The sequence below is a fragment of the Ranitomeya imitator genome, chromosome 7 (genome assembly GCF_032444005.1).
Source record: "Ranitomeya imitator isolate aRanImi1 chromosome 7, aRanImi1.pri, whole genome shotgun sequence".
NCBI classification, from domain to species: domain Eukaryota; kingdom Metazoa; phylum Chordata; class Amphibia; order Anura; family Dendrobatidae; genus Ranitomeya; species Ranitomeya imitator.
In genome coordinates, this window is record NC_091288.1 from 33,428,018 (window position 1) to 33,440,230 (window position 12,213).

Consider the following 12,213-nt stretch of genomic DNA (forward strand, 5'->3'; position numbering starts at 1 on the left):
TTTTTATCAAAACTGCACTAGGCAGACCAGTAAGTGACACGTCGCTGGAGTCAGGGTCTCCTTTTAGGTAGGCCATGAGACGTTTGGCTACTTTCTTCCCTCTGATCATATCATATCTTTCTCCTGCTTTCTTTAGACCGATTTGTTTGAGAAGCAGTTACTTGATAAGGAGGAACAGATAGCATGCTTGAAAAACCACATTTCGGTCTTGTCAACGAAGCTCTTGTCATTTTCTGAAGCAGGTAAAACCAATATGATCTGTAAGGGCCTGTGCACATGTTGCAGATTTGTCGCTTTTTTATCTGGGCAGTTTTGTCACACAACCAGAAGGGTGTCCTGATGAAGGGTTTCCTGATGCCAGCAAAGTGAATGAGATTCCTGAAGTCTCGTGCACACAATGCTTATATTAGACTTGCAGATGTCAATTCTAACAAGTGAAGAAAAATCTGCACCTAAAACACAAATAAAAAACACAACAAAAACACAGCAAAAATGCGCCTAATTTACGCATTTTTTCCTGCTAAGAGATGCAGAAATTATGCAGAAATTTCTGCACCAAATACTTAAAGGGACTCTGTCAGCTCAAATTGGCGGGATATTAAAATGATTTCTAAGGCTACTTTCACACTAGCGTCGGAATCTGCCCGTCGCAATGCGTCGGGCAGAGATTCCGACGCCAGCGTTTGATGCGCCGCACAATGGGTGCAGCGGATGCATTTCTCCGGCGCATCCGCTGCCCCATTGTGAGGTGCGGGGAGGTGGGGGCGGAGGTGCGCGGTCGGAAAAAGCGATCCATCGGCAGCAAAAAACGTTACATTTAACGTTTTTTTGCTCCCGGCGGTCCGCCACAACACGGCGCAACCGTCGCACGACAGTTGCTACGTGTGGCAATGCAACGCAATGCGTCACTAATGTTAATCTATGGGGCAAAAACGCATCCTGCAAACAACATTGCAGGATGCGTTTTTTGCCATAAACGACGCATTGCGACGTATTGCAAAAAACGCCAGTGTGAAAGTAGCCTTACCGGTCAGATGGGCGGCGTATCCTCTTTATTTCTCCACCCCGTCCGTCCCTGTTTTCCACATTATTTTCAGGAATAAGATTATGCGTGCGCCATAGTTGGCGCGTGCGCCATGCAGTCTTCGGTGGCGCACGCGCAGTATGCTTTGCCCTAGTGCGTGCAAAGCCGAAAAGCATTACTGTGCATGCGCCCACGCACTATGTCCCAGAAGTATTTCGCTGTGTTCCGGGACATAGTGCGTGGGCGCATGCGCAGTAGTGCTTTTCGGCTTTGCCTGCACGAGCCACTCTTATTCCCAAAAAAAATGCGGAAAACAGGGACGGACGGGGTGGAGAAATAAAGAGGACCGCCAATCTGACCGGTAAGAAATCATTTTAATATCCCGCCAATTTGAGCTGACAGAGTCCCTTTAACTTGTGCACATACTCTAAAACTTTGCTTCAAGAGTTTTGTAAAATCAGTTTGATATACTGTATGTCCCCCCCATTACAAAATAATAGCAGACTTTCCCATTTCAGTGTATGGAGCACTATGTGGGACCATTATATTGTATGGCGGACTATGCGGGGTCCATTATTCTGTGTGGAGGACTATGTGGGGCCATTATACTGTATGGAGGACTATGTGGGACCCATTATGCTGTATGAGGACTATGTGCAGCCCATTATACTGTATGGAGGACTTTGTGAGGCCCATTATACTGTATGGAGCACTATGTGGGGCCATTATATTGTATGGCGGACTATGCGGGGCCCATTATTCTGTATGGCGGAGTATGTGGGGCCATTATACTGTATGGAGGACTATGTGGTGCCCATTATGCCGTATGGAGGACTATGAGGGGCCTAATATACTGTGTGGAGGGCAGTGTGGGGATCATGGTTGGGGCATCATACTGTGATGGGTCACCATACTTTGCTGGGAGCATACAGTATGGTTATCATACTGTGCGTGTGGAGGGTACTGTGAAGGAATTCAATGTGGGGTATCATACTTTGGTCGGCACTTTTGTTGCTATCAAACTTTATCTGTATTATTTATTATTATTAAATATCAGGATTAGCCCACGACATTGTCCAAGTTTTTTTTTGCCCTCTGTGTAATTCAGTTTGACATCCCTACACTAGATCATACTGTGGGGGTCTCCCAATAAAAGGGTTATCCAGAACTATATTATTTTTGTACTACGGCTGCTCCTGCCGGCGATTCAGCTGCTCCACGTCAACAGAGCATCTTTTCTTCTTCCGGGCTGCTCTGTCGACGTGGTGTGACTGGTGACATCATGCTGATTGAAAGCCAGCTTCCTGAAGTTTGTCTGCCAGCTTTCCCCTGCCTATCGGCATGATATCGGCAGTCACGACCCATCAACAAAACAGAAGAGAAGCCACTACTCTGTCGAGGTGACGTCAGCAGAAGAAGCAGAATCGCCAACAGGAGCGTCAGAGATCAACACTGGGCAGAACAGGCAGGTAGATAGCAAATACCTGTCTGTTAGTTCTTAGGTCCATAGTAAAAAAAAAAAAAAAATTAGTCCTGGATAACTCCTCTACGACCCCCCTTTAAAGCCAAAATTGACAGGAGACCTTAAAACTAACACCACTTCATTCTCAGGAAGAGGGTTTAATGCGCCACCTACATCCCCCAAATTGGAGAATTCAGATGGTTGGAAAAGTGAGACGGCTTCCCTCGAAAGTCTGCAAGAACAGCTCAAAGTCAGTCAGCAGCGGGAAAAGCTCTTCAAGGTAACAAAATGATAACGCATGCGCAATGTGAGGTCTCAGCAGCAACAGGGAGGAGGGACACTGAGGATCTGTCAGTAAGGCTGGGTGGAGAGAGACTGCGCGATACTTTCAGGAAGGATTATTACAGACATTCTGGCACTGATTATCTAAGTAAATACACCAGGCTCATCAGATCTAAGAGATCTATTTAATAATCTATTCACTTTGTAGTGTGAAATCTGGTGTCAGATTTTCTTTGATGGTTGCTCGAAATATAGCTCTTGTAACTTTCTAATTTAACACTTACACGACATGTGCTGACGCTGTACATGTACGGTGCAAGTCGGAAGTAGGATTATGGTGCGGACACACGGGGTGAGCCCGGCCCCATTACCCGGCCCATCCTGGCTGTGTATTACCCATTGGCGCACACATGACGTGATCGCAAGTCGCCAAAGGGGTTTTTATGAAACCAGGGGGTCTGTTGACGACCTCCCTACTTGTCTGGGCTTCAAAGAAGACCAAGATTTTTTACTAAATTCAGGAATGCTGTGGTATTGCCCTAAGGGGACTAACAGGAATAGTGGAAAGTAAAAAAAAAAAAGTTTAAAAAAAAAATATGAAAAAAAAAATCATAAAAGTTCAAATCACCCTCTTTTCTGCCATTAAACTATAGATAATAAAAAAAAACATATTTGGTATTGCCAGAAAAGTCCGATCTATCAAAATATAACCATAATTAACCCGGTAAACCCTGTAAACGAAAAAAAATATACATTTTTTTTGGTCGCTACAATTCCACAAAAAATGCTGTAATAAGTTATCAAAAAGTCACATCTATGCCAAAATTGTATCAATAAAAACGTTGTCTCGCACCATAAAAAATAAGCCATCACACAGCTCCATTGACCGAAAAATAAATGCAATTTTAACATTGTTTTTTAAGAATTGTTTTTACGGCATACATTTTGATATAAAAATGATTTAGCAGTATGATTCTCCTCCTCCGCTGATACCAAACATGTGCAGTTGTGTTGTAAATTTAGTGGTGAAGAAAAATCAGAAGTTTGCAAAAAAAATATATTTTTGGGGGGGTTATTTCACCATATTCTGGGACTCATAACGTTTTTTTTCATCAACACTTGGAATTTTTATCCTGTTTCCCGGAACATAATGCGGTAAAATGAATTGTGTTATTAAGTACAACTCATCCCACAAAAAATCAAGCTGTCATGTGTACAGAAAAATAAAACAATTATGGCTCTGGGAAAAAGGGGACGAAAAAGCAAAGACACAAAAATGGAAATTGGCCGTAACATGAAGGGGTTAATTTGTCTCTCGTAGCTTTCCAGAACGCAGCTTGCTGTCATTGAATGGAAACTCGCGCTTTTTATATCTGAACCTGACATTTAGGCTGGTTTCACATTTGCTTTTTTTTTTGCGTTTTTGCGCAAAAAAAAACAAAAAAAACACATGCGTTTTTTTCCTATACTTAACATTAAAAACGCATGCTTTTTTTGCATGCGTTTTGACGTGTTTTGACGACGCATGCGTATTTTCTCTGTGTTGTGTTGTGTTGAAATGCAACATGTAATAATTTCTAGCGGCGTTTTTTTGCCGCAAAAAAACGCATGCGTTTTTTGCGGCAAAAAAACGTATTGATGTCTATGTAAACGCATGCGTTTTTAAGCACATGCGTTTGCATGCATTTTTAAACGCATGCTTTTTTATATAAAAAAACAAGAATACACACTGATAAGCCACCCCCCAACCCTAACCCTAACCCTAAGGGATCCTAACCCTAACCCTGAGGGTTAGGGTTAGGATCCCTAGGGTTAGGGTTAGGATCCCTAGGGTTAGGGCTAAGGTTAGGGTTTGTGTTAGGGTTAGGGTTAGAGTTTGGGTTTGTGTTAGGGTTAGGGTTTGTGTTAGGGTTAGGGTTAGAGTTTGGGTTAGGGTTAGGATCCCTAGGGTTACTAGGGATCCTAACCCTAACCCTAACACTAGGTATTTCTGTTTATAGTGGGTTTTCTAGTTGATTTTGATGATTGGCAGCTGTCACACACTTCTCATCATGCGTTTCAAAAACGCAAACGCAGGAAAAAATGCATGTAAATGCGTCAAAACGCCGCGTTTGTGTTAAAACATGCAAAAACGCATGCGCCTAAAATACGCCACGTTTAAACGAGTTTTTTCACCAAATGCGTTTGCGTTTAAAACTCTGTGTTTTTAAACGCAAATGTGAAACCAGCCTTAGTCTTTTGGGTGGGGGACAATGGATGTTTCTGTTCGCTGATAATAGAGAATTTTGAAATGATGAGGAAGTAGTCCATCAACTATATTACAAAGCTGTATTTACGGAAAAGTGGAAAAATCCCTTTACGGGTAACCACGCTCAAAGCAGGGAAAGTTCCCACAGGGAAATAGCAATGCACGGAGCTTCATTTTTTGGCCTCTATGTATCACACAGTAGATAACAAACTGCAGAAGGAGCAGACAGGGATTCTGTCAGTGAGTAAAGGCTTATTTCTCTTCTGAACTCCTCTAAGCTGATGTTTGACCTCATGCTTAGCTCAATATTCATTGGGTCAAACACTAACATGGAAGAGAATTAGGAAAAAGAGAAATAAGAAAACAAACTCTGATCCACAACGCACTGACGGACTCGCGGTAACACACAGGAGCTGGAAATGCCAATTGTTACACCAAACTGAACACTATTTTCATCTCACTCAGGTAAATCGATTTCTGTGAATATCTTTGACATATACAGTACACAAGCAACATGTGCCAAAGATATGGCTCAAATATGAGATGAGGTTTACCCAACCTGAGACCCAGCAGTGAAGAACAAATACAGTATTATAATGAGTAAATAAAGTGCAGTGTAAAAGTATAAAGAAACATCAATACAATGAGGATTGGTGATTCCTATGGGGTAGAATATACATTACCGCAAACATGATACATTATTTATACCAAGGCACAGATTTTTCCATATATTCAACTATTATTTCTAAAAAAGACTCTACAAACTTCAGCTCCTATTGTAAACAATAATAAAGTCCCAAGAAAGAGATAAGATGCATTTATCTTCATATCTATTTCTCTTATCTATCTCATATCACCTATACCTCCATTTATCCAGACATTTCATATCTATTATCTATCTATCTATTACCTATATATTATCTATCTATCTAGTATCTATCTATCACCTATCTATTATCTATCTATCTATTATCATCTATCTATCTTTCTATCTATCTATCTACTATCTATCTCTCTATCTATTCATATATTGAAAGCAAAAGGGTGGCACTCACCGTTTCTAAAATCCAGTCTTTATTGTGAAAAATTAAAACATCTTCAGCAGGGGGGTAGAACGGGGAAAAAAATCAGATGATGGCCGTTTCGTGCTCCTTTGCGCTTCTACAGGTCCTGAAGTGTAAGGGAGCACGAAACGGCTGTCGGCCATTTTTTTCTTTCCGTTCTACCCCCCCAGCTGAAGATGTTTTAATTTGTTACAATAAAGATTGGATTTTAGAAACAGTGAGTGCCACCCTTTTGCTCTTCAGTATATGGATTTATGCAATTGTTTACATGGGTTGGCACCCGTGAATCCAAAAGGGAAGTGTATTTGACGTGGTAATCACACGCAGTGGATATTTGGGCTCAGGTGTTGCAGCGGTGCAGGATTGTTTCCTCTATAGTTACATAGTTACATAGTTATTAAGGTTGAAGGAAGACTATAAGTCCATCTAGTTCAACCCATAGCCTAACCTAACATGCCCTAACATGTTGATCCAGAGGAAGGCAAAAAAAAAAACCCATGTAGCAAAGAGTAAGCTCCACATTGGGGAAAAAAATTCCTTCCCGACTCCACATACGGCAATCAGACTAGTTCCCTAGATCAACGCCCTATCAAGGAATCTAGTGTATATACCCTGTAACATTATACTTTTCAAGAAAGGCATCCAGTCCCCTCTTAAATTTAAGTAACGAATCACTCATTACAACATCATACGGCAGAGAGTTCCATAGTCTCACTGCTCTTACAGTAAAGAACCCGCATCTGTTATTATGCTTAAACCTTTTTTCCTCCAGTCGTAGAGGATGCCCCCTTGTCCCTGTCTCAGGTCTATGATTAAAAAGATCAGATATAGTATTGATTCTATTATCTATCTATGTATCCATCCATCTATCTATCTATCTATTATCTATCTATCCTCTACCTATCTATTATCTATCTATCTACCTATTATCTATCTATCTATCTATCATCTATTTATCTATCTATCTATTATATCTGACAGTTTCCTGTACTCCGGTTAGAGTTTGGTCACACATTCAGTTAGTTTACAGTTTATTTGATGCTGATGTATATAGATTGTGTGTATATATATATATATATAGTTAAGCTAAGAGCAATAAGACCCCGCGTTTCCCGCCAGGCGCCGGCAGTGCCGCAGTCTGGCTCTGCATATACAGCAGGTTTCATGACATTTGCTTATCGATGCCACATGTTCTATTCCAGGATCAGCTGGATATAGAAAAACTTCATGTCTTGAAATTGGAAGGAGATTGTGAGATGTTGGAGTCTGATCTTGCCAGTAAGAACGAAAAAATTCAATATCTAACAAAGTCATTAAAGGAAGCCAGAGAGATGAAGGAGAGACCGGAGCAGAGAGCAATCCTGGACTCTGAAGTGAGTACAGCAGGAAGATCTCCTTGTCTAGGGCGAGGGATATGGCACAGACGCCTGATGTATTCTTCCGGTTGCTGTGTATCGGTGATCGCCGCCTTCCTATGATCGGCATGTAATCTGCCGGCTGTCACCGTCCGGTCTTCGGGTATGCATGGATCAGCCACTAGGAGATGATCTAACACTGCGGACTGTGGATTCCATTTATCAGTATTTATTTCCATGAAACCTCCCTAATTATCCCCAGCTCCTGTACATATCTGGGTCCTTCTCGTTTCAATGAATATTAACATTTCCCCTCATTAGCGTGGCTCACCCCAATATCAGTGGCTGGGAACATAATATGATCAGGTTGTACAAGGCAGCGTGCACAAGGGTACGGATTTAGGTTTCTGTCATTTTACGAAATTTTTGGGTTCATGCTGAGATTTCACATACTCCACCGTATGCGATGCCCATGGGTCTCTAATACTGGCCCAAAAACCTCTGTGCGCAGCCCTGAAGGCTCCTTGTCCTCCACGATATTGTGTGAATGGGCGCTGATAGGCATCATCTGCATCGACAATTCTCTGTTATTTTGGCCTCTATCATTGACAGGTGTGGAAAACCTTCAAGAAAACCAGTCTCTACCCCAAAATATCTACTTTCTACCTGGTGTAAATGCCGCTGTTCTCCTGAATCCGACATTGTTTTTCTTTTGTTCCTGCGCCTCTCAATTCCTGAGATATGAACCTTTCTCCGCTGTATATGAGTATTTTTTTAGACTAATGGGTGTGGTCACCAACTCTTCTTAGTGGGCGTCTTCTTTGTGACCACACCCACTTGGCTAACAAGACTAGATTTATATACCAGAAAGATGGGGCCATATCAGCGCTGGCTGAGGATAACGTACAATGAAGCAAAGAGCACTAACGTGTTTCGAACACTCGGCATTTTTATCCTCAAAATGTGAGAGTCTCGTCTAATTTACTGCTTCAATGTATCAAGTGGATTTTAAAGACCTTTTTTAAATGAAGATTTTTAGAACGTTGATAGACAAAGTTGTACCCCCCCAGCGCACACACACACCCACCCTGCCATTCTTCATAGAGTGCCCAAATAACACAGTCATAACCGTACTGTGCTGCCTTTTCTATAGGCTTCTTCATAGAGGCGACACCTGCAGATTATAGGTATCCAGACTGTGAAGACCTGTGGCATCTCATCAGTAATGACAGTTATAAAGCGATCCTGAACATTATTCACACTTGTCTCTGTGCTTTTGTCTATTTTTATTTTTCACTAGATGAGAAATTCGAACACAGTGGAAAATCCTTCTGCAGCGCTCAATGACAATGCCAGGTACAGTATTACTGTCTGCTGCTATATATACACTGTCAAATGGTATATATACATAAGTCACATGTAGAATACTGTACTATCTAATATTTAAGCATATGGAGCACATATGTGAATCTCTGGCCCACATGGTGGTTTTATTTGGCCAGCGACACCAGAACCACCACTCCTATGTAGGTCCATTATTCTTTATGGAAGACTATATGGGGCCCATTATCCTGTACGGAGGAGTATGTGGGGCCTATTATACTGTATGGAGGACTTTATGAGGCATATTATTCTGTACGGATGACTGTGTGGGCCTATTATACTGTATGGAGGACTATGTGGGGCCTATTATACTGTATGGAGGACTATGTAGGGCCTATTATACTGTATGGAGGACTATATGGGGCCCATTATTCTGTACGGATGACTATGTGGGGTATATTATACTATATGGAGGATTATGTGAGGCCCATTCTGTACGGATAACTATTTGGGGCCTATTATACTGTATGGAGGACTATGTAGGGCCTATTATACTGTATGGAGGACTATGTAGTACCTATTATTCTGTATGGAGGACTGTATGGGGCCCATTATTCTGTACGGATAACTATGTGGGGCCTATTATACTATATGGAGGATTATGTGAGGCCCATTCTGTACGGATAACTATTTGGGGCCTATTATACTGTATGGAGGACTATGTAGGGCCTATTATACTGTATGGAGGACTATGTAGGACCTATTATACTGTATGGAGGACTGTATGGGGCCCATTATTCTGTACGGATAACTATGTGGGGCCTATCTGGATTATGTGGGGCCCATTATTCTGCATGGATGACTATGTGGGGCCTATTATACTGTATGAAGGACTATGTAGGACCTATTATACTGTATGGAGGACTATGTGAGGGCCATTATTCTGTACGGAGGACTATATGGGGTCAATTATTCTGTATGCAGGTTGTCCCACGACTTTGTCCAAGTTTTTCATTTTGGCCTTCTGTGTGTTTGACATCCCTGATCTATACGAAAACAAATAGGTCCAGACCCCTATGATTAGGTGCTTATGAGAGGTCATATTAATATTCCCACAATATAATTTGTCAGAACACAAAAGACCATCACCGTGAGAGTTAAAACTGATTTGTCATCAGATTTAACAATACAAACATCATACATTGTTGAATAGATCTCTTAGACCTGATGATGCTGGTGTAAATACATATAAAATACATATTAAAATGGTTGTATAATCTTTTTTTAAGATGACACTCAATCTCTGCCCACCTAACCTGATTGACAGATCTCCAGTGTTTCTCCTCCCTGCCGAGATCTCACACTTCTCAGTACAAGCCGCAGTTGTCGGACTGGGTGGGAGGAGCTTCCTCATTCTATAATAAAGTATAATCCTAGACAATCCCTTAAAATGTTTGCTTCCTGAGAAATATTCATGGGAGACAATTTTACAAGCTACTTGTGAGCTTTGCTGATGTATACAAGGCATCTGAATGTAATTATTCCCATTGATTCTCTATACAAGACCCTGCTGTATTTGCAGTAATCTATAAACGCAGGTCCACTAAGCAAGAACCAATATTCTATGTGTTTGAATTCATTTCTTCATCATTTTCCGAGAATTCTGTCCTTGTTAGGCCGGCGTCACACACAGCGTAAAACAATACGGTCCGTATATTACGGCCGTAATACGCTGAAAAGTCCCGAAAATAGTGGTCCGTAGCTCCTCCATAGGCAGGGTGTGTCAGCGTTTTTTGCGCATGGCATCCTCCGTATGTAATCCGTATGGCATCCGTACTGCGTGGTTTTCTCGCAGGCTTGCAAAACCAACATACCGCTATAGAAGTGATCCATGTGTCCCAAAAAAAAAAAAATATATATATATATATACTGTCTATATATATATATATATATATATATATATATATATATATATATATATATATATATATATATATATGTCAGTAGACACATATATGTATATATATTAATATTTATTCCAGCGCTATACAGCTTGAAAGCCGGTAATTCAATTACCGGCTTTTTCTTTCTCCTTCCTAAACCCGACATGATTTGAGACATGGTTTACATACAGTAAACCATGTCTTCTCTCCATTTTTTTTGCAGATTCCACACTACTAATGTTAGTAGAGTGTATATGCAAAATTTGGCCGTTCTTTCTACTAAATTTAAAGGGTTAAATGGCGGAAAAAATTGGCGTGGGCTCCCGCGCAATTTTCTCCGCCAGAGTAGTAAAGCCAGTGACTGAGGGCAGATATTAATAGCCTGGAGAGGGACCACGGTTATTGGCCCCCCCCTGGCTAAAAACACCTGCCCCCAGCCACCCCATGTCTCAAATCATGTCGGGTTTTAGGAAGGAGTAAGAAAAAGCCGGTAATTGAATTACCGGCTTTCAAGCTGTATAGCGCTGGAAGAAATATTAATATATATACATATATGTGTCTCACTGACATATATATATATATATATACCTATTCTATGTGTACACATTTATTCTACCTATTCTATTGTAAGCTGTCAGTGTGATTTTACTGTACACCGCACTGAATTGCCGGCTTTTCTCTCTAACACCGCTGCGTATTTCTCGCAAGTCACACTGCTTGTCCGTGTGTTATCCGTATTTTTCACGCTTCCATAGACTTTCATTGGCGTATTTCTTGCGCAGTATGGTGACAAACGCAGCATGCTGCGATTTTGTACGGCCGTAGAAAGCCGTATAATACTGATCAGTAAAATACGGCAGATAGGAGCAGGGGCATAGAGAATAATTGTGCCGTATATTTTGCAAGTTTTACGGACGTAGTTTCTGCGCTCTTACGTCCGTAAAACTCGCAAGTGTGACGCCGGCCTTATACTGAACTGATACATGACACCAAAAGATGACTGATTCGATTCTGAGGAAGGACCATGTCCAACAACTTTGTCAGAACTCCATGCTAGCATTACTCCATTGATTAGCCTCTAAGTTGCGCCAGGTTAGAAAATCAAGAGTACCCGAGATCATTCACAGGACTCCAGCGCGGCGATCACAGAATTCCTGGGAACCGATTCGCTCATCTCTAGTGACAATTGATTTACATTCTCTGCCAGCAAGCAGAATTCTTCAAAATTTCTACAAAATTGTTGCAAAAATAAAATAAAAAAAAAGTCCACGTTTATGAACCAATTTGGGGCATAAACTGCCCTTAAAAAAGTTGCACATCAAGATGTGTTCCAACTTTGGCATGTGGAGTGAAAAATTTAAATTTTCTTGTGCAAAGTTTAAAAATGCAAAAAAAAAATATTGGGTATTGTCTTTTAGAAGCAGCAATGTCCTCAACATCTAAAATAGAAATCTGAAAATCAAAGTCACAAAATGGTGCAAACTATTTTCCAAATATAAACCTGTTCATAGC

At 41.1% G+C, this 12,213-nt stretch overlaps 1 protein-coding gene across 3 annotated transcripts in view; it reads left to right on the forward strand.

Moving 5' to 3' along the window:
- Nucleotides 1-12,213, forward strand: part of TANK (TRAF family member associated NFKB activator) — a 105,818-nt gene that overhangs the window by 72,079 nt on the left and 21,526 nt on the right. For all 3 annotated transcript variants that reach the window (XM_069733036.1, XM_069733034.1, XM_069733037.1), the window contains exons 4-7: nt 137-242; nt 2,636-2,766; nt 7,283-7,453; nt 8,736-8,791. In XM_069733036.1, the coding sequence (XP_069589137.1) occupies nt 137-242; nt 2,636-2,766; nt 7,283-7,453; nt 8,736-8,791 (464 nt within the window). The remainder of the gene's footprint in view (nt 1-136; nt 243-2,635; nt 2,767-7,282; nt 7,454-8,735; nt 8,792-12,213) is intronic.